General features: G+C 52.8%; 9 protein-coding genes across 9 annotated transcripts; 5 read left to right on the plus strand and 4 right to left on the minus strand.

Annotated features, from left to right (window-relative positions):
* Positions 1-171: 171 nt before the first annotated feature.
* J4E79_008367 (putative NRPS-like protein biosynthetic cluster) lies at positions 172-3926 on the minus strand (the record flags this gene model as incomplete). The annotated part of the gene is made up of 3 exons (XM_049357224.1): positions 172-2794; positions 2844-3240; positions 3290-3926. The coding sequence occupies 3 exons, from the start codon at positions 3924-3926 to the stop codon at positions 172-174; spliced, it is 3657 nt and encodes a 1218-aa protein (XP_049208122.1).
* Positions 3927-4419: 493 nt separating this feature from the next.
* Positions 4420-6129, plus strand: J4E79_008368 (uncharacterized protein; the record flags this gene model as incomplete). The annotated part of the gene is made up of 4 exons (XM_049357225.1): positions 4420-4602; positions 4654-4976; positions 5023-5465; positions 5513-6129. 4 exons carry the CDS (start codon positions 4420-4422, stop codon positions 6127-6129), a joined length of 1566 nt encoding a protein of 521 aa, XP_049208123.1.
* A 2945-nt stretch (positions 6130-9074) lies between these two features.
* On the plus strand, positions 9075-10101 carry J4E79_008369 (uncharacterized protein; the record flags this gene model as incomplete). The annotated part of the gene is made up of 2 exons (XM_049357226.1): positions 9075-9409; positions 9462-10101. 2 exons carry the CDS (start codon positions 9075-9077, stop codon positions 10099-10101), a joined length of 975 nt encoding a protein of 324 aa, XP_049208124.1.
* Positions 10102-10196: 95 nt separating this feature from the next.
* On the minus strand, positions 10197-11964 carry J4E79_008370 (uncharacterized protein; the record flags this gene model as incomplete). The annotated part of the gene is made up of 3 exons (XM_049357227.1): positions 10197-10271; positions 10324-11729; positions 11775-11964. The coding sequence occupies 3 exons, from the start codon at positions 11962-11964 to the stop codon at positions 10197-10199; spliced, it is 1671 nt and encodes a 556-aa protein (XP_049208125.1).
* Positions 11965-12250: 286 nt separating this feature from the next.
* J4E79_008371 (uncharacterized protein) lies at positions 12251-13300 on the plus strand (the record flags this gene model as incomplete). Its single annotated transcript, XM_049357228.1, has 1 exon — positions 12251-13300. The coding sequence occupies one exon, from the start codon at positions 12251-12253 to the stop codon at positions 13298-13300; it is 1050 nt and encodes a 349-aa protein (XP_049208126.1).
* Positions 13301-13622: 322 nt separating this feature from the next.
* Positions 13623-14702, plus strand: J4E79_008372 (uncharacterized protein; the record flags this gene model as incomplete). Its single annotated transcript, XM_049357229.1, has 1 exon — positions 13623-14702. The coding sequence occupies one exon, from the start codon at positions 13623-13625 to the stop codon at positions 14700-14702; it is 1080 nt and encodes a 359-aa protein (XP_049208127.1).
* A 549-nt stretch (positions 14703-15251) lies between these two features.
* Positions 15252-15890, minus strand: J4E79_008373 (uncharacterized protein; the record flags this gene model as incomplete). The annotated part of the gene is made up of 3 exons (XM_049357230.1): positions 15252-15509; positions 15560-15773; positions 15823-15890. The coding sequence occupies 3 exons, from the start codon at positions 15888-15890 to the stop codon at positions 15252-15254; spliced, it is 540 nt and encodes a 179-aa protein (XP_049208128.1).
* A 302-nt stretch (positions 15891-16192) lies between these two features.
* Positions 16193-17443, plus strand: J4E79_008374 (uncharacterized protein; the record flags this gene model as incomplete). Its single annotated transcript, XM_049357231.1, has 1 exon — positions 16193-17443. One exon carries the CDS (start codon positions 16193-16195, stop codon positions 17441-17443), a length of 1251 nt encoding a protein of 416 aa, XP_049208129.1.
* An 855-nt stretch (positions 17444-18298) lies between these two features.
* Positions 18299-22210, minus strand: J4E79_008375 (uncharacterized protein; the record flags this gene model as incomplete). The annotated part of the gene is made up of 4 exons (XM_049357232.1): positions 18299-20938; positions 20970-21497; positions 21706-21998; positions 22060-22210. 4 exons carry the CDS (start codon positions 22208-22210, stop codon positions 18299-18301), a joined length of 3612 nt encoding a protein of 1203 aa, XP_049208130.1.
* Positions 22211-24041: the final 1831 nt, after the last annotated feature.

A 24041-nucleotide genomic window follows, 5' to 3' on the forward strand; every position in this document is an offset into this window, starting at 1 on the left:
TCTGAATGACTATGTATTCGTCGTTGAAATTGCTCGCTCGCTTGTATTAGCTCGCGTGCGGTGTGAAGTCTACAGCATCACAATATGCGAACAACTGAGGATTTGGACCACTCGATTTCTAATATTTGCGCGTATGGATTAGAAGATAATACAGCCCCCGAGGCGTGCGCTTTACATGACATCGAGCGCCTCCATTAACCCGGAGATCTCCTCTACAACTTCTTCAACGCACTGTCCAGCATCTACAGGTATCACATCCGTCTCTGATACATCAGCCGTCTCCCAGATGGCCATTTGGCTCTCCACCATATTCTCTTTCATGTAGTGACCACCTCTTCCCTTCATTCGACGCACAAGCTCTTCCGGCTCGACTTGCAAGTCCACAAACACAACCCGTATCTTTTCATCCACCAAAACCCGGAACTCATCCCGGTATGACTTCTTCAAAGCCGAACAAGAGACTAATACGCGCTCGTGGCCTTCCTTGGTCACGGTATTGAGCGCTCGCTGTCTAACGCGCGCGAGCCAAGGGGCGCGAGCGACGTCATTGAGGGGAGTACCGGCAGCCATCGATACAATGGCCTCCTCTGTGTGTAGTTCGTCGCCCTCGATACAAGGTGCTTTGAAGCGAGCGCCGATGCGTCGTACGACAGTGCTTTTGCCGCTACCACAAGGCCCGGCAACTACAATGACAACGCGTCTCGTCGGCTTCGCGACTGGAGTAGTACGTATCTGCCAGGCAGCGTTCTGGAATTGTCTGACAAACGTCCTCACAAATGCAGCATCCAGTACAGGCGCTGTGTCAAGAGAAGGCGAGAAAGATCGGGCGACTGTTGTATCGTATGTACGTGAAGGACCGAAAGTATCCTTGTCGTACTTGGATGCGAAGAAGTCAGCAAGCTTGATGGGTGGGTTCGCTACCGCATCCTGATTGGACTCGCGAAGCCTGCGCACCCACTCCTTGGGCTCAACTTCATCAAATTGGAGGCCGGCTTCTCGAAGGGCAGGAAGTAGATCGTCGGTCCAAGAGAAGGTCTTTGCGTTGGTGACATTTGCCACTACGGATCCAGCGTCGCTGAGCGAGATCTCCGTCACGGCTTTCGCGATAACGTCGACTGGTGTCCAGCTTGGGAATTCTTGCAGTCGAGGTAGTGCACCGACAGTAAGAGCGGACTGCATCATGAGAGGTATTGCTTCAGTTGAGTTCCACACGCCATGGACAGTGTCCGCGACGATCTGACCGACGCGCAGGACTCGCGCTTTGATACCGGTCTCCTTCGCTGCAGCCAAGCACAAGTGTTCGGCAACACATTTGCTCTGGGCGTATCCCATACCCTGAGCCCAGTCAAGCTCGGCTAATCGCTCAGGCGTGTGCATATCTGGGCATCGTGCGACGGTACTGACCGAAGAACAAAAGTCGAAGGATGCAGGCTTGATCGATGATGGAGCCAGGCATAGGTCAATCAGGTGACGCACACCAGCAATGCAGTCCTTCTCAAATGACATCAGGTTCTTGTTAAAGTTGACGCTCCATGCGCAGTGAATAACACTGGTAAGACCTGAAGCAACACGCGCATAAGTCGTATTGTCTAAGCCGAGATGGGGCTCGGATAAGTCAGAAGGTATGGCTTGTATTTTCCTGCGTCCGGAGAGCGAAAGGGTGTGGTATAACTTTCGCTGTATGAGAGACTCTCGAACCCGGCGAGCTGCGGTCTTGTAGTCTTTCGCTCGTACAAGACAGTAAACTGTGTCGATATCCGAGCGGTGGAGTAGTTGTACAAGCACATGAGCACCAAGCGAACCGGTCGCGCCAGTAAGCGCAGCTTGACGTCTAGCAATGGGCTCGAAGTTGCTGTATTGAGCAATAAGGTCTTGCATTTGCGCAGTGACCGACACAACTTGTTCCTCTTGCCCGGTGCGAAGACTGTCGAGATGTGCGGCGAGAGATGCAATAGAAGGGTGGTCAAACACCACATTCTGGCCGAGCTTCTTGTCACCGATATTGACGTTCTTGAGAATCTCCGTCCGGATTTGGATCGATTGCAGTGAGTCCAGGCCTAGCGAGAAGAAATCTGTGGTACGTCCGATTTCCCCTGCCTGCGTCAATTGTTTGGCCAGGACAGTACGTAAGAAGTCCTCAAGTTCCGGAACATTCAATGTTTTGAGATCTCCTTGAGCTGATGCAGCGGTATCGTACGCATTGTCAATCTCATTGGCATATTGCTTGTAAAACTGTTGCCTTATCACACTGCCTTTGTCGGTACGCGGAAATTGACAGTCGTAGGGTAGGATCTGAACCATGTCCCTGGATATCCTGGCGTACGCTTCGGCTGTCCGATTTGCAGCTTCAATAACAGGCCAGATCTCATCCACGACTTTCGACTTCGGCATGCCTTCGATTGCTGGGACCACAAGAACGCCAAGGTATGGTCGACCTGAACCAAAGACAACCGTCTCAGTTACAGCTCGATGGGACCGGATCGTTCCTTCCATCATGACTGGATTGAATTTTTCGCCATTCACCAATACGATTGTATCATCGAGACGCGCAATGTATTTCCACGCCTTCTCGATTGTAGGGTGCGGTTCGAACAGGTCTTTCGTGGCGTAACTGCCATCTGGTAGGTTCGAGGCGACCTTCGCTGGCCAGCCCGGCAGAACGGTGCATTCGTATAGATTGGGTCCGCGTGATACCCATCGAAGATACGGCGATAGTTTCGGCGACTCTCGAACGTAGTTCCATACCTTGTCGTCGGCAGGTCGGAAGGATGTCATGAGTTGACCTACTTCAGTGCTGCTCATCGTAAGCTTGGCTTTGCTGTAAGTGATCACATGAAACTTACGCCCCATAGTGGCCGACAAGATTGACGCCGCTGTTCACCAATAGGTCGCCCAGCGCGTCTGGGCAGGCACTCCCTCCGTACATGACGATCTTGAGTTGCTTCAATAGCTCGATCCCTTCATCCGTCTCAGAGAGAAGCTTGAGCGCATAAGGTACACCATAGAAGATCTCAAATCTATGCTGCCTCAATATCGTAGCCAAATAAGATTGGGTCAAGGGCAGGTCGGCGTTGTAGATATGGATGGATTTGCCGCTGTATATCGCGCGGAAGAAGTTGCAAATGCCGTGATTGTGATACAGCGGAAGGGTAATGAATGCTTTCATATCCATACTGATGGCATAATTGGCGATTGCACTTCTCTGTGGCTGGTATATTGGCTTGGGCAGTCCGGTAGAGCCTGTCCTCATATTAGCTCAAACACCAACAGACTGTCATATAGAACATACCACTGGAGTGTATAATGTAGATGTTGTTCGAGGCTTCGACTGTATGGTCGAGTTGGTAGTCAAGGCGGGTGTCTGCATGGACTTCAACAGGAAAGTTGTAAGTGTTAGGCCTGGCAATTTCGCCGATCTGCAACCCTGGTATGGCTTTCTGAGCATCGATCGCAGATTGCGCATATCGTGAATCTGCCAGCAGATAGGTGGCTCCGGTGGTGGTGATGAGAGAATCGATAGCTGCTTGAGATATACGGGTTGAAAGGAAAAGTACCGTATGGCCGAGTTTGGTAAGCGCGAGCATCGAGACAATGTAGTCCATATTACTTGGTCCCAGAACGGCTACTGTGGTTGGCATCTCCGCAGAACTTGATCTTGTAGGGATGAAGGTCTGATAGTGTCGAGCTACTCTGTACGCGAAGACGTCCAGCTGCTGCATGGTATAATCCACGAAGTCAACCCCAGAGCTCGGATACGATACGATGGTGACATGAGGATCACGACGCGCGCGATGTCGGACGAGCGCATCGACTGTCTTTATCGAGGATTCGTCCGGTTGAAGGAGGTCGTCTCGCGCATGTCTGAATGTAGATGGTGGTGTTGACGGCCGTAGTGGCGCAGGTATAGCTATCTGCGCCGGTGCCATGGTGATTGTGGCCTGTGACAAAGGCTTGCTCGAAGAGATAGGAAAGAGAGGCTGTGCTTTAAGAGGTCAAAACCGATGCTAATCGTCGAATTATTATCTGTCGGTTCTTCCCGTGCAGCTGCGTTCCCCGGTTTCGACCACAACGTTGGGGTGAGGTGGAGACTTGCATACCTGCATACATCCGAGGGGCGGAAACGCTTTTGATTTGACCGGATTCTCGTTAGCTTCGGAAAACCATCCGCGAGTGAGCTGATTAGATGATTGTCGTGATGGGGCTTGGTGCAAGAACTACTTTCCCCGCAACTAGCTTTCTCCAGGAAACCGAAAAACCGGGGTGCCACATGTTTCTCCGCAATCCAACCGCCATCAACATGGTGTGCCGCGACCATTGTCATGTGTATAAAGCTTCTAGCATCCGACATTGCTGATAATCATCGCATCCCGGGTTTCGCGTCAACCTGGTATACTTCGTTCCTCTTTTCCATTCATCGCAATGTCTCCATCAATGGACAAACACGAAATCCAATACATCGATGAAAGGGCAGACTCCATCGACTCGCCCAAGCCGCATCAGATCGTCAAGATCGACAACTTCCAAGTGTTGGGTCTTGCACCTGAAGATGCAGACTTTTACATCAACTACACGGAAGAGAAAAGGAAAAGAGTAATCCACAAGGTAAGAAAACCGCCGATGCTGTGCGTCGAGTGACCCGCTGATCATTTATAGGTCGACATTCGCTTGGTGCCGATGCTTGCAGTCCTTTATCTCATCTCCCACATCGATCGAGCGAACATCGGCAATGCGAAGATTGAGGGCATGGTCACAGACCTGGGTCTTGACGGTGTGCAATGGAACATCGTGTTATCGGTGTTTTTCGTGCCGTACATCCTTCTCGAAGTCCCATCCAACATTCTCTTGAAGAAGTTCAAGCGTCCATCCTACTACCTCGGCATACTCATCGTCTGCTGGGGTATCATCATGACCATGATGGGCGTGGTAAAAGGCTTCGTCGGTTTACTGATTACCCGTATTCTTCTCGGAGTGTTCGAGTAAGTTTGCGGCATAGCACAATGTTTCTGCGCTGACGAGATACAGAGCTGGATTCTTCCCAGGCGCGATCTATCTCTGCTCTTACTGGTACATGCCAAAGGACCTTGCGACGAGGATCTCATACTTCTACTGTGCGTCGGCATTATCTGGGGCGTTCAGTGGTCTGCTTGCTGCCGCCATCGCCAAGATGGATGGTGTCGGGGGCTACGAAGGCTGGAGATGGATATTCATCTTGGAGGGGATTGTAACCGTCGCCCTCGGTGTCTCGTGCTTCTTCCTCCTGATCGATTCTCCTGCATTGAGCGGACGATGGTTGAAACCCGACGAGATCCGCTTCCTCGAACTCCAACGATTCATCAAAGACGGCGGAAGATTTGGAGAGGAGCAAAAGGAGGGCTTCAAGTGGAGCGACTTGAAGGCCGTGCTATGCAACTGGCGCCTGTACATGCAAGCATACATCCTGCTTTGCATATCGGCATGCTCATATGGTATGTGTAACTCGCAACACGACAAGACACTGGCTAACTGTATGTAGGGACCAAGTTCACCTTGCCTACCATCACAAAGAGTATGGGTTTCAACAACACTAACGCCCAGCTGATGACGGTTCCACCATACGTGGCTGGTGCTTTGAGCTCCATCTTCTTTGCGAAGCTCTCGGACAGGTTTTACTGGCGTTTGCCGTTCGTTGCCATCCCTCTCTCCTTCATCTTCATCGGGTACGCCGTAGTCATCTCATTCGATGGCGATCTGGGTGGCAACATCGGCCCGGCATTCTTTGCTATCATCCTGACGTGTATGGGCATCTACCCCATTCAGCCGGCCGGAAGCAGTTGGGCAGCCAACAACCTTGCTCCATCGTCCCGTCGTGCTATCGGCGTTGCTTTCAACATCTGCGTCGGTAACATCGGTGGCGTCATCGGCAGTTACATGTACCTGGAGAGCGAGAAGCCCAAGTACTACACTGGCTTCGGACTGTCGCTCGCGTTCGGCGCGACCGGCTTCATTGTCGCATTTCTCCTGGAGTTGTCGTACAAGTGGGGCAACGCGAAGAAGGCGAGGCTTAGTGAAGACGAGATTCGGGCGAAGTACACGGACGAGGAGCTCTTGAACATGGGGGACAAGTCACCATTATTCCGGTACACTCTGTAAAGTAAGGTCATCAGCTTTAGTTGCAAACGTTCGCTAGCGGCGGAAGGATCGATTCCGCATGTAGACTGAGCGTCGAGTTCCGTGGAGCTTTCTCGTGTGCTCAGTGACCGCAGGTAGTCAAGGGTCAACTCAATATTAAAGTGTAACCTGGAGGTATACACATCTTCTGCTTGACCAATGTGCTAACCCTGAGTTTATTGTATACGTCAACGTGAATTTTCCGTCTCGTGCCCGTGAACTCCAGGAACACAAAAGGCCATTACGATGCGTTATTCACCCAGGCTGATATATCGTCCACTTCGGGAAAAGGACCGAAAGCAGAGGCATCGAGGTCAAGCCAGTCAGTCGTCTGCCAGTCATCGAGGAAGTTCTGCAACCCTGGCGTGGCCATGTCCATCGGGCTACCAAACAGTGGCTGCCAGTTTTGCAAATCCGGTTCTTGTATCGCATCTCCATCCAAAGGCGGTGGGATTCCGCCATTGACCGCAGCTGATGATGCTAGTACCGGCTCCCGATGTGGTATGGCTGTTTTTCTCTTTGCTTCTGTGCGGAGTTCCTGCAGGATGATGCTGTATCGTCGCGAGGGTGAGTTCGACGCTGTTGCCTGGGCGAGATGTTGCAAACAGCTCTCGGCTTGATCTAGAATCCCGCGAGGATCCTCAGCTGAAGTTCTGTTATGGGTACTCTGTTGAATTGCCCAAACATAGACCACAACCAAAGCACAGAAACAGACGTAGTGAGTCCACCAAAACGCATGGAACAGTCGACCTTCCCGCGCCATACGATCGACTGCTTCTAACACTGATCTTGCTGCTGCAATGCACTCTGTGAGACTGTCTTGGGCAAGACTAGTCATCTCTGTGTTACTACGCCTGGCATTCTTCAGGAGAAACGGGCGATGGGCCAGAATTACAGCATGACAGTAGGACAGTTTGAGTGCGGTGGCCTGCCGTCGGAACGTAGGAATGAGACTGCTAGGGTTGACGGCGCCAAGGAAGGGTGGTAGCGATGCTTTCCACTGGCGCAACTCTGCCCCAAGGCGATGAGAGGCTGCAAGTCGGACCTGATCCGGCACCTGAGAACGGATTGGTCAGTAGGTTGAGCTGGAGGGTGTAGTGTGCTAACGTACTGGTTTGATCGAATAAACCTCTCGGGATATCTTTTCAGCAATTTGTGCCAGCCGCGCATGATACACGAGCGATTCTATGTGACAATCGTCTGTGTTCGTAGTATTTGGACCTGTGCTGGTCATGTCTTCGTCATTGACAGCGTCGGGGAAATCTTGGTCGATGTCTTCATCGTGGTAGTGTCTGGGCCGCCCGAATATGACACCGAGATATTTGTCCAGTGTATACGCCACCCAAAATGTGCGCTTTCTACACTGTTCACCTATGTAGTCGCGTTTGGCGGCATTCGCTTGACGTTTACGATCGTCTCTGCGATGCAAACCCAACGCTGAAATAATCTGTAGGGCATGGCCAAACGTATACCACGCTTGGTTGAAGCGACATGACATTAGAAGGTACAGGACCTGTATAAGCCTGCATTGAGCTGACTCAAGCTTTGGAATACCAGTCTCGGATTGTGTAAGTCGAGACGCCTCAGTGAAGAGCATATCGCTCTGTGACTGCATGTCGGCTTGAGGTGCCGGTGAAGGACCACTTTCGCTGCTCGTCTTTTCTTCATGAAACGAGGCAATGGCTAGTACAGACAGGACCACGGCAGTTTTAGCACGACCAATATCTACAACAAGAGGTATTGTAAGTAAAATTAAAAAGGGTCTCCAATCAGAGTGATACATACCATGAAAGAGGGTTTGGTTGAGTTCTGCGTTCTTAGACACAGTTTCCAGCCAACATTCAACAGTTGGTCTGTGTAGCAGTCGATATGTCGCAATACACACATCAAAATATAAATGAAGAAGCTGGCGACTACGGTCCAGGGACGGCATCTGCAGTTGGCCACTCTCCAGGAAGGGCTTGTCACCAGCACTCATGAGTAGTTGGCGGTCTTCGTTGGAGCCTATCACGACCTGACTGCTTTCTTTGTTGGAGATGCGCCGCCATGCACGACTCAAGAATGAGAGACCAGACGTCGAGTCGGAGTACTGCCCAGCTGCGATCTCAAGTCCAGGGGAAGCTCGCGAAGGAGGCTCCGTCTCTTCCCCAACGCGATGGTTGCTGCCTACAGCCATACTTGGTGCGACACTAAGTATAGCATGAGGATAGCCTGGAACAGACGTGGTACGCTGAGGGCTAGCAACGGCGGGACCAGAAGGGCGCGGGGAGACTACCTTGCCTCTCAGGTAGACGGCTTCGTACTGGCATGTTAGACCCCGGCGAATACAGCTCGCACACGGCTGGTCGCCGGAGCACTTTGACTTCCTCGCCTTGCACACATCGCATGCTCTCGTGACTTTCACCAATCGTTGCCTGGTATTGTTCGTGCCCGGCACGACATCAAGGCTCCGCTTCTGTGGTACCGCCGTGTTGCTGGGTGTGTTTGACATGGCGGAGGGAGAAAGAGGCGGGCACGTTTCCGAGAATCCGTGCCGATAATTTAGCTCCGCTCGCCAACCTCCCCATTTCAATCCCGAGGCACTTGACGGAACCCGGATGCCTTAGTCCAGCCACTGCACGAATTGGAGGTCATCACAGGATGTAGTGCCGCGCATCCCGCTGGGTCCTGTCCTTGCCCTGGTGTGGTCATTTGATGATGCCTTCTCCGTCTCCGGTTCCGACAGTGTTCCGATAGCCTCGCGCCTTCGGTACCTAGGTAGTCATGGAAGATTCACTATGGATGTATATATCGACCAGATGGCAGTGCGTCCTGTCAAGACATCGCACACTCTCTCTGCATTATACTGCACACCCCTGAAGCCGCCCTGAAGCCCGCCTATCTGATCCCACCTGGGCATTACCATATCGCGTCACGCTACAGCAACCATGCCTCTCCCTACACACTTCACCCTCAACACAGGCGCGCAAATACCAGCCGTGGGATTCGGCACATGGCAAGCAAAGCCTGGTGAAGTTGAGCGCGCCGTGGAGACAGCGCTCAAAGCAGGCTACCGTCACATCGATTGCGCTGCCATCTACCGCAACGAAGCTGAAGTGGGTGATGGCATCAGGAGGAGCGGTGTTCCTCGCTCAGACATCTTCCTCACTGGCAAGCTCTGGAATACCAAGCATGCACCCGAAGATGTAGAGGCAGCACTCGATAAGTCGTTACAGGACCTTGGTGTCGAGTACCTGGACTTGTTCTTGATGCATTGGCCTGTGTACGTTCGACCCTTGTTCCGCTGCACGCACAGTGTACTAACATAATCACAGTGCCTTCAACGGTGCTACAGGGAAGTGGTTCCCATTGCGTGACAGTGGCGTCTTTGACCTTGCCGACATCGACCCTGCGACAACCTACAAGGCCATGGAGAAGCTGCTCGACACCGGTAAGGTACGCGCTATTGGCGTATCCAACTTCACCGTCAATCGCCTCAATGATCTTCTATCCAAGACCGACGTTGTGCCGGCGGTAAACCAGATCGAAGCACACCCATACCTCCAACAGCCTGCCTTATTCGACTTCTGCAAGAGCAAAGGTATTCTCATCGAAGCCTATTCACCCCTCGGAAACAACCAGACGGGAGAGCCACGCACGGTCGACGACGAACTTGTGGGCAGCGTAGGACGAAGACTGGGCATGGATGGCGGCCAGCTACTTGCGAGTTGGGGCATTCAGCGCGGTACTGTGGTGCTGCCTAAGAGTGTTACACCCAGCAGGATCAAGAGCAACATGCAAGTCAAAGAGCTACCGAAAGATGCATTCGATGAGCTGAGCGGGCTGGAGAGACACAAGCGTTTCAACGTGCAGTCGCGATGGGGATTCGATATATTTGAAGAACTAGGCGAAGGGGAGGTACGAAAAATCGCAGAAGATTGTGCGGAGGAGAACAAGACAAAATTTACAGTGTAGATAGAAACATGTACTCTCATGAAGCCATCAAACCTGATACATTTCGAAACGTTCCAATGACAAAGCTTCAAGGCATCAGAATCGTAAATCGTGGCTTACTGTTTCTCAGACTCGCGGAACTTGATACGCATAACGGTCTTATCAATCGGGCGTGAGGTGATAGACATCGTCTATTGATAAGTTAGTCTCATACTCTTTGCGATGAATTACTAGATAGCTTACGTTAATCAACTCGGACTTTGTTTTGTACTTGCCCATCTCGTCCATGATAGGCCGACCGGCTTCATCTGTCTCAACTTCTCCAAGCCCGACCTTGACAAAGTCATATCGTCTCATCACACATGCGAGAATGACTCGGGCTTCCATGTTGGCGAGTTCCTGGCCAATGCAATTGCGGGGTCCTCGCTCAAAAGGTCTCCACGCACTGATGGGAATTTTGCTCTCGCCAGCACTTGATCCGTCGACTTCAGTAGAAGCGCTGCTTGTATCCGAGTCGCCGACCCAGCGCTCTGGGACGAACTCATTTGCTGTCTCTCCGTAAACTTTGGGATCTCGTTGGATGAGATGATGGCAGATGTATATGACGCAATTGTCGACAAGCACGTCCTCTCCGTCCGAGGTGCGTACTTTGAAGTTGTTGTGAGACATTCGGGCGGAAGCTGCTGGGGGCCAAAGTCGCAAAGCTTCTTTGATGCATGCAGAGGTGTATTTGAGCGCTTTCATGGTCTCATCTGGCCGTTTGAGGAATACATCGTGTGGTTCTGCGTCACCGAAAACGGTATCGTGCTCCGCGCGGATCTTCGCAAGGCAATCCGGGTGTATAGAGAGGGCGTAGAACAATCTCTGTAGGAGAATAGAGGTGGTATCGTGACCTGCAAAAAGAAACGATTTGACTTGATCCGCAGTACTTTGCAGGACATAGGGGGTCAGTTCATCGGTGCCTTCCAGCGCTAGCGCGAGTACCGATCGGTCTTTCTTCTCCTTTGTATGATGCGCTGATTTGATGTCTGCAAACTTCTCTACGACACATGCCTTTACAGCCGAGTCCAGTCGTCGGCTGTATATGTATTTCTTGGCGCGCATTACTGGGTTCAACCAGGATGCCATAAGACCGTTGTCCCCAGCATATACATTCTTCAGCGTACGGAAGTTTCGGACGATGGGATGGACATGTTCACTGTCGCCCTGGGCCTTGCAATCAATGTTAGTAACTAAGCCGCCGATGATATCAAATGTGACATCAGTGCAATAGCCGTCCATCTCGGCCGCGGCACCGGAGGTTGCCAATGCGTCCAGCTTTTTCATGAACGTTTGCGTTTTGTCAACCATGACAGGGAGCAACGAAAGCAAGTGCTGCGGCGCGAAGCCTGGATTGAAGGTCTTGCGAAGCCCTCTCCAAGATTCGCCATTCTCGCTGATCAGGGAATACCTCCCAATCAGGTCACCCATGCCCCCTTGAACAGTCGGAGATTTGGTAACGCTGTACTGCTGCGTCTTGCTGGCTCTGGAGACCTGCTCCGCCATCGCATGGGACGCAATGAGGAGAAGTGGAAGCTGTACAGGCCTCGTATCGAAGAACATGTATTCCGGGCTGCCTTGAGCCTTCCATATGTTTTCGAAAACATAGTCTGGCTGCTATCAGTGGTGACCATGCAGAGGGTTGTGGATCCTACCTGGATGAACGGTACTACTTATGTTCTTGTATTCCGCCGCGATATGGCCGAGATGTCCAAAGAGAAAACTCGATGACAGCTTACTGGGAATGTGCGCGAATCGCTTGAAGCGCCATTGGCTTACTTGGAGATACAGCAGCCACACGACAGCGGGTATCAGCGCTAGTATGGCGTACGAGGGATACGACATGACTGAATGAAGCAAAGCCCCATATGTTTCGACAGTATAGAGATGATTAGTCCGTTGTAGTCAGCTGGGTTGCTTTTGTTCGTGCGGTGTGAGGGTTGGCAGCTTACTGTAGGCTCCCGGGTCGTGCTCGGGCCCTCGGCGTTAGATGAGAAATCCAAGAATCGATGATGTAGACAGGGTCCGGACGAAACATCCAGCGAAATCGGCACGGCCCGAAACTACGCGCAGTATATGAAGACGCGAATACGGCCGCTACCTATGGATCATCCACACAGTAAATTCTACCATGACCATCTTTGAAGCCATACCACAGCCGTCTCAGGCGCGTCTAGACGCCTCCCTCACCGACGCGCCGCTGGACACCGAGAAGCTCGTGTCGCAGCAGTCTGCAACACCCCAAGAGAAGGCGAAAACGGTGCTGTACCTGGCATATGGCTCGAACCTGTGCAATGAAACCTTCCGAGGCGTGCGCGGTATCCGTCCGCTTTCACAAGTCAACGTACTTGTTCCCTCGCTGAGGTTGACCTTCGACCTCCCTGGCTTCCCCTACAAAGAGCCCTGCTTCGCCAACACAGCACTGCGGGTGCCGGACGCGCAAGACTACCACAAGGACCGATGGCACAAGGGCCTGGTGGGCGTTGTATACGAGGTGACGCTGTCCGATTATGCGCACATCATTGCGACAGAAGGCGGAGGCAGCGCCTACGACGATATCTTGGTTGACTGCTACGTGCTACCGCCCTCCGATACGGTTCCCACCACGCCCGATTCGAAGCCCTTCAAAGCGCACACGCTCTTCGCCCCCATTGTCGACAGCGAGAACAGAGTACAAACCACCGACCGCGTGAAGCGCCCCGACCCAAGCTACGCGCAGCCCTCGGCACGATACCTCAAGCTCATAACCGATGGCGCCGCCGAATGTAATCTTCCAAACGAGTATCAGGAATACCTACACAATATACGCACATACACCATCACAACCAAGAAGCAGGCAATGGGAAAGGCTATCTTCATGGGTATCTGGATGCCGTTTATCGCGTTCATCTTTGCGATGGGGAGGAAGCTGCAAGATAAAAAGGGGAGGTCGCCTTGGTGGCTAGCGAAACTCAGTGCCATGATCTTTGCGGGCATGTGGATCAGCTATGACAGCGTTTTCAAGAAAACATTCGGTGATGGAGAAAGGACGATAGGCGACTCTACATTGCCGATAAGCAATGCTAGAAGTGGGACGGGTTCTTCTACTCGACAAGATGCGGAGAGTGAGGGTCTGCTAGAAGAGTTTGTGGAAACCATGTACGAGCCACGAGCGATTGGGCAAAAACGCGAACTTCGATAAGATGTGACAGCCTAGACTAGCATTTGGAGGCAATGGACGATATATCTATGCGGCATAAATATTTCAAGTGAGGTTTCCAGGCTCCACCAAACTGTGTTCGCATAGAGCGCATCTGCCTTGCAAGTCCAATCTAGGATCCACCCTCTAGCTGGATGTTCTCCATCATCCTAGCAAGAACCGGCGAACACCGACAATGCCCGTCCGCCTCCGATAGAACTAATCTTAGAAAACAGAATCTTTCAAAAACGCCAGAAACCGAATTTGTTCGAACATTTAATCCAACAAACTCATTTCCTAAAGTTTCCTATACAAACAAATCACAATGTGCAAATCAGCCACCCACGACTTCCTCGCGGACCTCCCAAAATGCGAACATCACCTCCACCTCGAAGGCTGCCTCAGCCCAAGCCTTCTCTTCACTCTGGCCTCCAAGAACAACATCACCCTGCCATCTCCATCTGAAGATGTCGCTTACACGTCGCCCGCAACACTTACAGAACGGTACTCGCATTTCACGAACCTAGACGATTTCCTGGCGTACTACTACCGCGGCATCGCAGTGGTAGTGCATGAAGAGGACTTTGAGATGCTAGCTTGGGAGTACTTCACAACAGCAGCTCGAGATGGTGTCTGCCATGCAGAAGTTTTCTTTGATCCACAGAGTCACACGGAGCGAGGCATTGCCTTTGATATCGTGGTACGTGGTTTTAATGCCGCAAGGAAACGAGCGGAGAAAGAGCTGGGGATAACGAGTTGTCTCATCATGTGTTTCCTGAGACACTTGCCTGTTAGCTCAGCTGTGGAGACTATGGCAGCGGCTGTCAAGGGTGGGCACTTTGATCTCGAGAGCGGAGACGGTCAGGAGCGCGCTATTGCTGGTCTTGGATTGGATTCCTCAGAAGTTGGGTTCCGCCCGGAGCTCTTTGTCGATATGTATCGCGAGGGTGAGAAGAGGGGGTTGAGGAGGACAGCGCATGCGGGTGAAGAAGGAGATCCGACGTACATCAGCGGTGCACTCGACGCACTACACGCTGAGCGCATCGATCACGGTATCCGTCTTACCGAAGATGCTGAACTACTTCGTCGGGTAGTAAAAGAGGAGATACTCCTGACCGTTTGTCCGCTGAGCAATGTCTGCCTCCAAGCTGTGCAAAACGTCGGTCAAGTACCCATCAGGACGTTCCTCGAGGCAGGGGTCAAGTTCAGTATCAACAGTGACGACCCAGCGTACTTTGGTGGATACATTCTGAACAACTATTGCGCGGTGCAAGAGGCTTTCAACTTGAGTATGGAGGAATGGAGGACAATCGTGAGCAATTCTATCCACGGCAGCTGGATAGGGGAAAAGCGGAAGGCTGAGCTGCTGGGTCTGCTCGAGGCTTGCATGAGCAAATATGCTTGAGCATGTTTGTATAGCAGTTATGAGATGGAGGATCGGGGAGGTTGTCAGTGTGGTTTTGGAATTTGGAGCGCCGGGTAGTAGGGCACTGAACACCTCCTAGCTCTTCTATAATCTTTTAGTGCGTAGTCAGACCTTGAGCGAAGAGGTTCTGGGTGCCCTATGATATTCTTCTAGTTGCATGATAGTTCTATGAAGATAGTCTAGCTATACTAAAATCTAGCTATTTAGTCGAGCACACAACGACGATGACGTACGTTAGTCAATGGTTGGAGAGAATCTGAGGTAGCACTTTACTGGCAGGCTAATAACAGAACTTGGTTTCTGGGTCGTTGTTTCAAGGGCTTTCCTTCTGCGACCAAACACCATCTCATTGACCAGTACTGTGTAGTACCATGTGTCTGTATCAAGTCAGCATCACTCCGAGAACAGCTTTGGTGTCTCCCCATACACGTTTTCCAATAACACAGATAGATGAGTCTTCTAGAGTGCTCTTGTGATTCTTTTCATTGCTCGTGGGTATCATATCCTTCCATACGCGTTCTTAACGGTCTAGTCCGAGTCGTCACTGACATCCATCTCCATCTCCGCGTCCGAGTTCTCATCCTCCTCTTCTTCGTCGCGCCCTCTCTTCTGACCCTTGGCGGCGTCTTGTGCATTGACCGGAACTGCTTTCTCGGGTGCGGTGCCGAAGCCTGCGGGCTGTGCAGACGCTTGTTCGGGCTCGTCTTCGCGCTCCGGCTCGGGCATCTTGTAGGTGCCATCTAGTTTGGCTACTGTGTCGGACTTTGTCTTTGCGTATGCGATTTGCTGCCTAGTGTAAGCATGTTTTCTTCGTTCGTAATTCGGGAATCACGTACCATGTCCTTGCCAAAGAAAGTGAAGCCCTGTAGAGCGCGCATGGCCTGTGTTGAGGAATCGACGTCGCGGAAGACAACGTGCGCCTGGCCTCGCATCTTCATGGTCTTGAGCGCGACAACATCGAGTATGACGCCATATGTCGCGAACAGCATGTACAGGTTCCGCTTAAGGTCTTCTTTTTGTAGCTTGTCGGGGAGGTTGCGCACGTATAATCTGTTTGATGTCAGCATATACTCGTGCATTGGGGTAAAGGTGAACTCACGTGCGGTTCGGGATTCCCTCTTTGGAGACGGCGACAGTGCCTGGCGGTCCTCGCGCCGAAGTAGCCATGATGTGTGGATTGCGACTGCTGGGCGTCGGTGGTGAGGGCAAGCTCCCCGCAGAAAAGCGCGGCCAAGCCAAAATGTTCGGGGACGTGCATCGTCGCCGCCGCGGTCCCTGGAGCGCGAACGGCAGTCGCGAACCACGCGCCCACCACCTTCACCGTCTAAAAGAGGAGGACTACGGTATGGACTTTGGGTCGCTCAACTCACGAGAGCTGTGGAGTATCCACTAACGCCAGCAATCGCCATCTTCCATCGACCAGCCTCGTCGCAACACCCCAATCACGCCGCTACACCCACAACTTCACCATGGCATCACCAGCTGTCCTGAGCCCACGGCCGAACCCACCCGGTGCGGCCTTTCAAGATGGGGCCAAGGCTAGAACCCTCGCGCTCCCAAGCCACACAACTAAGCCCACGAAGTCACCAGCTGTACCGTCCACAGCCCCAGCAGAAGATAGAGGCATGGATCTCGCCGAGCAGATGAACGACCGGGTGCGCAGCCAATTTGTCATGGGCCAGAAACTCGGAGAAGGTACCTATGCCGTAGTCTTCCAAGCCCACTATGTCAACAACCCCAAGAAGCTCGTCGCCATCAAGAAGATCAAACTCAACGCCGAGTACCCCAACGGAATCGCCCCAGACGCCCTCCGCGAAATGCAGTTCCTCTTCGAGATCGACCATCCAAACGTAATCAAACTACACGACGTCTTCTCCAGCAAGGACCAAAACCTGTCCTTCGTACTCGAACATCTGCCCCTGGGAGATCTGGAGGCGCTCTGGAAAAACAAGGAAATCACATACACAAAGGCGGATATTAAGTCTTGGATGAACATGCTGTGTCAAGGAATCTGGTTCTGCCACGAGAATTTCGTCCTGCATCGCGATATCAAGGGCAGTAACGCCCTGATCGCCGCTGACGGAACGGTCAAGCTTGCCGATTTCGGTCTTGCGCGGAGTTTCGCAGATCCAGGAACGAAAATGACTACCATGGTCATTACCCGCATGTACCGTCCGCTGGAATTGCTATACGGCTGCTCGCACTACGGTGGCACGGCTGACATGTGGAGTATCGGAGTCCTAATGGCAGAACTATGTATCCGCAACTGGTTCCTCTACTCTGACACCGACATCCAACAAGTCGCCACCATCTGCGAGAAGTTCGGAACGCCGACCGAGGAAACCTGGCCAGGCGTGTCTTCTCTCCCATACTACGTTGCGCCTGAGAAGCAAACCGGTCCACAGGGTTCCACAGCGTTCAGACAAACACGTCCTCGTGTGTGGTGGAAACAACAGTTCCCTGCCCTGGGAGACGACGGCTGTGATTTCATCAAGGGTTTATTGACACTGGACCCGGCGAAGAGGTACACGGCTCGCAAAGCGCTAGAGGACAAGTGGTGGACCAACGCACCCCGGCCCACGAAGAAAGAAAACTTGCCCAAAGAAGGCGGTGGGGCAAAAGCTATGGGAGAGGATCTCAAGCGGAGAGGCGGAGAGATGCCTACCAATGGTCGCGCCGACAAGGTAGCTCGGAAGCTTGACTTTGGCTCCATGGGGTAGATCATTCTATCCAAGGGGAAAACCTAAACATCCCTGGAGCCTACATTGACGCTAGATCTTCTCGTTTGCTTGTTTTTGTCCTAGTGTAGGCTACAGGCCTGGTCAGTGTCTTCCTTGTAGCTTGTAGGAGGTGTGGCTGCGTTCCGGCTTCTCCCGATCAAGTGGTTCGATCGAGTGGATCCCTTGGATCTGACATGGCGTTTGGGCGTTTGGGAGCTCGGTTCAAGGGAACCTGCATACGGGTAGGGCCTTCCGTTTAGACTAGGCTAGCTATGCTGCATTTTCTGGAGTCTGGGGTTGGGTAGTGGTAGCTTTGTTTCGGTGTAACAACTACCGAAGCTCAATACACACTTTATGCTGTACATGTTCGTCCCATGTATACTTTAAAGCGAGTGTAGGTTTATTTTATGGCCTCCTTCTGCAGCAATGTAGTGATTACTATGATGTTAAGCGGCCTTGCTTTAATGCGTTATAACCCAATGTACACACTGCGCTATGGCATGTCTTGTAAGTACACCGGGACAAAACCCACTAGATACCTCCTAGGCCTATGATCTCCTGAACACAATCAAGTAGTGTTGCGATGTATGCTTCTGGGCAGATTGGAAACTGGGGGCATAGGACAAGAGAATCCTTTTACATATTCTATAGCACGATCATTATCCGTGTGAAAGCGACGCAAAGCTTTAGAAGTCGTGCAGTTCATTGTTCACAGGCACGGTCAGAAGGAACAGATGAACATTCTTGAAGTTGAAATGGCATCCCCGCGCCGTAATTCGTTCGGTACTATCTAATCATGTCCATTCTTGGATTTCATAACTCTCATAAACAAAGCAAACTATCCAAGCGAAATGCTCACTTGACGAGCTTGCAGACCAAGTCGCCAGAGTCGACCGAGTCACCCTCACGTACTGACAGGCCGCTGACCTTTCCAGAGTGTGGTGCGGAGATGACCATCTCCATCTTCATGGCACTGAGAATAGCAACTGGGTCACCCTTCTTGACCTCGCTACCATCGTGGACACGGACCTCAACCAAGACACCGGACATGGGTGATCCGACTTGGCTGCTGTCTGTGGGGTCGGCCTTGGGTCGCGACACGTTCTCGATAGCCGCGTGTTGGTCCTCCACGGTGACGGTACGGGTCTCACCGTTCATCTCGTAGAAGACTTCACGCAGACCGGTCTGCTCGGATAGAGGACCGATGGCGAGGAGCTTGAGGATGAGAACCTTACCCTTCTCAAGTTCGACGTGGAACTCCTCGCCGATCTCAGGGCGCGACAAGAAGTAACGAGTGGGCAGAACGGAGAGATCTCCGTACTTGGTGGTCCACTTCTTGTAGTCCTCAAAGACCTTGGGGTACATGATGTATGATGCAACATCACACTCTGTGGCATCACCCCACTTGGCCTTGAGGTCTGCCTTGATCTTGGGAATATCGACGGGCTCAAGGTAGAGACCAGGGCGCTTGTCCATCTTCCTTCGCTCACGGAGAGCTTGCGAGCGGAGGGGCTCGGGGAAACCGCCGTATGGCTGACCCATGAGTCCCTCGAAGAACTCCAGGACAGAGGATGGGAAGTCGAGTTGGTCAGCCTTGGCCAGAACGTCGTCGTAGGACAGCTTGTTGGAAACCATGAATTGAGCCAAGTCACCAACGACCTTGGAAGTGGGAGTGACCTTGACGATGTCGCCGAGCAAGTCGTTGGCCTGCTCGTACGCCTTCTTGGTCTGAGCCCATTGCTCACCAAGACCTTGCTGTGATGCCTGGAAGATCAAGTTGGTAAGCTGACCTCCGGGAATCTCGTGCTCGTAGACTTCGGGGTCGGGTCCGGTAAGACCGGCCTCGAAGGGTGAGTAGAGGAGACGGAGCTGAGCCCAGTATGCGTCCAAGTTACGGATCATGTGTGCGTCCAGACCAGCGTCGAAGTCGGTGCCCTCAAGAGATGAGAGGATGGCACCCATGCTAGGCTGAGAAGTCATACCCGACATGCTGTCGATAGCGGCATCAACAGCGTCCGCACCAGCCTCAGCGCAGGCAACCATAGATGCGACACCGGTTCCAGCAGAGTCGTGAGTGTGAACGTGGATGGGCAGATCGGGGTACTTCTCGCGGATGGTACCAATCAAAAGACGGGCGGCACGGGGCTTAAGTACACCAGCCATATCCTTGATACCTAGGATGTGCGCTCCCATCTTGACAATCTTGTCGACAACATCCAAGTAGTACTCCAGGTTGTACTTCTTCTTGGGGTTGAGCATGTCACCACTGTAGCACACGGTACCCTCAGCGACACCACCAGCCTTGAGGACGGCCTTGACACCAACCTCAAGCTGCTCAACGTCGTTCAGCGCATCGAAGACACGGAAGATATCAACACCGTTCTTCTTGGCCTGCTCACAGAAGTGGAAGATGGCGTTGTCGGGCAACGAGGAGTATGCAACACCGTTGGCGCCACGGAGGAGCATCTGGAATGGGATGTTGGGTACGAGCTTGCGCATCTTCCTAAGACGCTCCCAGGGGTCTTCGTAGAGGAAGCGCATGGCGACATCGAAAGTAGCTCCACCCCAGCACTCGAGAGCCCATGCGTTGGAGAAGGCATGGCTGGTCTCCTTGGCGATGTTGAGCAAGTCAACAGTTCGAACACGAGTGGCGAGAAGGGACTGATGAGCATCACGCCATGTGGTGTCCATGATCAAGCAACCCTTGTTGGCGCGAACAGCCTTGGCGAATCCCTCAGGCCCGTCCTTGAGAATGACATTCCTCCATCCCTCGGTGCAAGGCGCGGAGGTGTCGACCTTCTTGCCGTTGTTGTCGTGGATGGCCGGGATGGGGATGACGCCCTTGAATTTGGGCTCACCGATCTGGCCCTTGATCTGACTGCCGTTGACAGCGAGGTCACCGAGATATGCGAGGAGCTTCTGGGCACGGTTCTGGGAGCCGATCAAATCGAAGAGAGCGGGAGTGTCGTCAATGAAGGTTGTCCAGCATTGCCCGTCGACGAAGGTGGGATGTGTGAGGAGCTTGATCAAGAAGGGAATGTTGGTCTTGACGCCACGGATACGGAACTCGACCAGGGCACGGAGCATCTTTCGGCGGACGATCTCGTATGTGGAACCGCGGCAAGAGCACTTGACCAACATAGAGTCGTAGTGAGGGGTGATGATGGCTCCGGCGAAACCGTTACCACCATCGAGACGGACTCCGTTACCACCGGCAGAGCGGTACACCTCGATCTTTCCAGTGTCAGGCGCGAAGCTCTGAGCGGGGTCTTCTGTGGTGATTCGGCATTGGAAGGCAAAGCCTCGTGTGGAGATGTGGTCTTGGGTCAAGCCAAGCTGCTCGAGAGATGCACCTGCTGCGATCTGGATCTGTGCCGCAACAATGTCGATACCGGTGACCTCTTCGGTGATAGTATGCTCGACTTGGATACGAGGGTTGATTTCTATAAGGTTATTAGTTAAACTTATCAGCGAATGTGCGTCGTTTGGACTTAGCTATGAAGTAGTAGCGGTTTTGCTGATCAACCAAAAACTCTGCAGTTCCGGCGTTCCTGTACTTGACGCTCTGAGCGAGCCTGACCGCATCCGCAAGGATAGCATCACGAGTCTCAACTGGGAGGTCCTTGGCGGGGGCAATCTCAACGACCTTCTGGTGACGACGCTGGACACTGCAGTCACGCTCGTAGAGATGGACGACGTTGCCCTGGTTGTCACCGAGAAGCTGGACTTCAATGTGCTTGGGCTTGTCGAGGAAGCGCTCGACGAAGACGGTTCCGTTACCGAACGCCGACTTGGCCTCTGAAGTGGCGCGCTCGAACGAGTCCTTGAGCGTCTCTTGCTCGCGTACTACACGCATACCACGGCCACCACCGCCGAAAGCGGCCTTGATGATGATGGGAAAGCCATACTCGTCGGTAAAGGCCTTGACATCCTCAAACTTCTCGACGGGTCCCGGGGTTCCTGGCACAACGGGGACGTTGCACTTGACGGCGAGTTTTCGCGCCGAGACCTTGTCGCCGAGCGCGTCGATGGTGTCGGGAGAGGGGCCAACGAACTAAAATCAGAAGTAAGCATGAGTCGCATATTGCATGGGTAGGAAAAAAAGGCCATGGGCGCTGCGGTGATCGGCGCCGGGCTGCTTGGAGATCGGCCCCGCCAATGCCTCATCTCGCGCGGGAGCGATAGGCTCAGCAGCGGCTGATAGGCAGCGGCGACCCCTCCACGCAGCTCCGTCATAGCGTAAACAAAGCGGTAAAACTCACAATGAGGCCAGCCTTCTCGACGTTGCGCGCGAACTCTGCATTCTCCGATAAGAAGCCGTAGCCCGGGTGAATCATGTTCACGTTGTGCTCGACCGCGATCTTGATGATCTCATCGCCCGCCAGGTAAGCACCGACAGGCGTGTACTGGCCGCGGGCGCCAATCTCGTACGCCTCGTCGGCCTTTTGCCTGTGCATGCTGAGGCGGTCCTCATGACTGTAGACGGCCACGGTGTGCAGCGACAGCTCGTGCGCTGTTCGGAAGATACGGATGGGGATTTCTCCTCGGTTGGCAACTGGCAGAGCTGTTAGAGCGCCGAAGAGCGAGGAGTGAGCCATTGTGCTCCGCTAACATACCCAAGAGCTTCTTCAGCTGCATGATAGAGCTGCTTGCACGCAGCTTGTGGTGGACCGAGTTCCTGTGGGGGTGGTGCTCGCCATGGTCCTCGTCGAAGTCGTTCTCGTCAATGGCCGACGAGGCGTTCTGGTCAACTGCAAGCGTCGTCATGCTGGATGACGGCTGTGTGTATTGGGTAAGAGAGGGGGTAGAGGTAGTGAGAGAGAGGAGGAGAGGGGGAGGTCTGAAAGGCGCAGAAGAAGTAGGATACAGCGCCAATTTATTATGGTACCGACTATCGGATATCCAGGGTCTGCTACTTGCTACGACTCACTCGCTCAACCATGTGCAGAGCGCGAGTTTAATCCCAAAACAGATCCACACAGCCAAGCCAGATGGAAACACGCTGCAGAGACCCCGTCGGCCACCTGAAAAGCAACCAAGCTAACCATGGATAGCTGCATGCCACCACCTGGCCAGAGCTCCCTCGCGCGGGGAGATAATGGAGGGGCACTGACAAGGTTCGCCGACGGAACCACCCCGTGTGCGACACGATTGAAATTGTCACCGTCGTCACAGGCCCTGCCCCACCGCGTACCAGAATCTTAAACATGTATAAAACCTTTTTGCTCTACATATCCCACGCCCACTAAGCACGTGGGGCGCCTAGCCAAAGCCACACGCACCTCGTCCGGTGTCGTCGACGCTCAATGAAACCTTGACCGCTACCCACTCTGACCCCTCTGGCGAGCCATTCGCGAGCCCATCCCATCTCCATCCCAGCTGCCAGAGCAGTGTCTACCGCATCGGAGAAAGCTCGGCATCGCGGAAAAATGTCGTGCTTATCCAGCGCTTTCCTTCGGCGTAGGTGCCTCTACCGAGCTCCTTATGGCCGTCGAGGACAACCTCGCTATTTAACCTCGTTCACGGTATACTTTTCCGACCTCTGCCTCGCTTCGTGGCCGCGTACCTGCATGGCTGCGAGGAGTATTCGGAACATGGGTCTGAGCTATTACCGGCTGCGCATCACGCCCATGCGGTTCCGCCTCTCACCATGACAGATGGTTACGTAGATCTAGACTTGACTTGGCTACGAGCGACTCTTCGAAACCGGTGACGTTAGCTTACGATGGGGTCGTTTGAGGCATTCAGTGGCTGCATCTGGAAACATTACTCGTGTACTAGTCTTCCAAGATTGCTTGGCAAAGATCATGCACCTGCGATACGGAGCTTCAAACACTCGCTACTTGGCACATTGACGCCCGAACGGTTGAGCTAATTTATCCGTGAGCATACACAGAAACCTTTTCTTGGGTCACCACAACCTGTCCTCGGGGTATCTGCTGTGCTTTCCAAGGTTCGATCAACGGTACATTGACATTTCGTGTATCACTGCATCACGTTGTGTCTCAGCTCGTCATAGCGATTATGCTATTCGAAAAGGACATAAAGTACTCGCTAAGTACCAAGGTTGAGAACAACTAAAGCCAACCTTGGAAGGCTCGCCATCGACACGTGACGAAAAACGTGTAGGTAGTGCAAAGTCTGGTTGCGTACTTTGGGAACTGGACTTTTGGTAACGGGGATCTGCCAGGTTCGTCTCAAGTGGACCTCTTCGTTCTCAACCACGGTAGCACCTCGTATAAGAAAAACACCGATCATGTTTGCAGATTACATTAAAGCAAAAACTTGCAAAGTCGGTGACCTGACATCAACGTAGGCTCTATAGTGTTTGGGTTGTTCCTAGGTTAGCGTGGTAGCATGCAAAACTGAGGCCCAAGGATATGTGATACTTAACTAACGGCACTAATATAGAAAGGCTCGTAGAGGTATTCGCTGTGCGCAGTGTGAATGTGCTTAAGCAGAAACTAGCTTTGTATTTGTAACAACTGGTTGAATTGATGCCTGCGCAAGTCCTGTTAGTAGTGACTACCTCCAGACTACGTTTGAACATCTCGTGCAGTACGCGATGAATACATGTAGGATCCGGGCATGTCCTAAT

Source organism: Alternaria viburni, assembly GCF_023758015.1.
Source record: "Alternaria viburni strain BMP 2772 chromosome Unknown scaffold_20, whole genome shotgun sequence".
In the NCBI taxonomy this organism is placed as follows: domain Eukaryota; kingdom Fungi; phylum Ascomycota; class Dothideomycetes; order Pleosporales; family Pleosporaceae; genus Alternaria; species Alternaria viburni.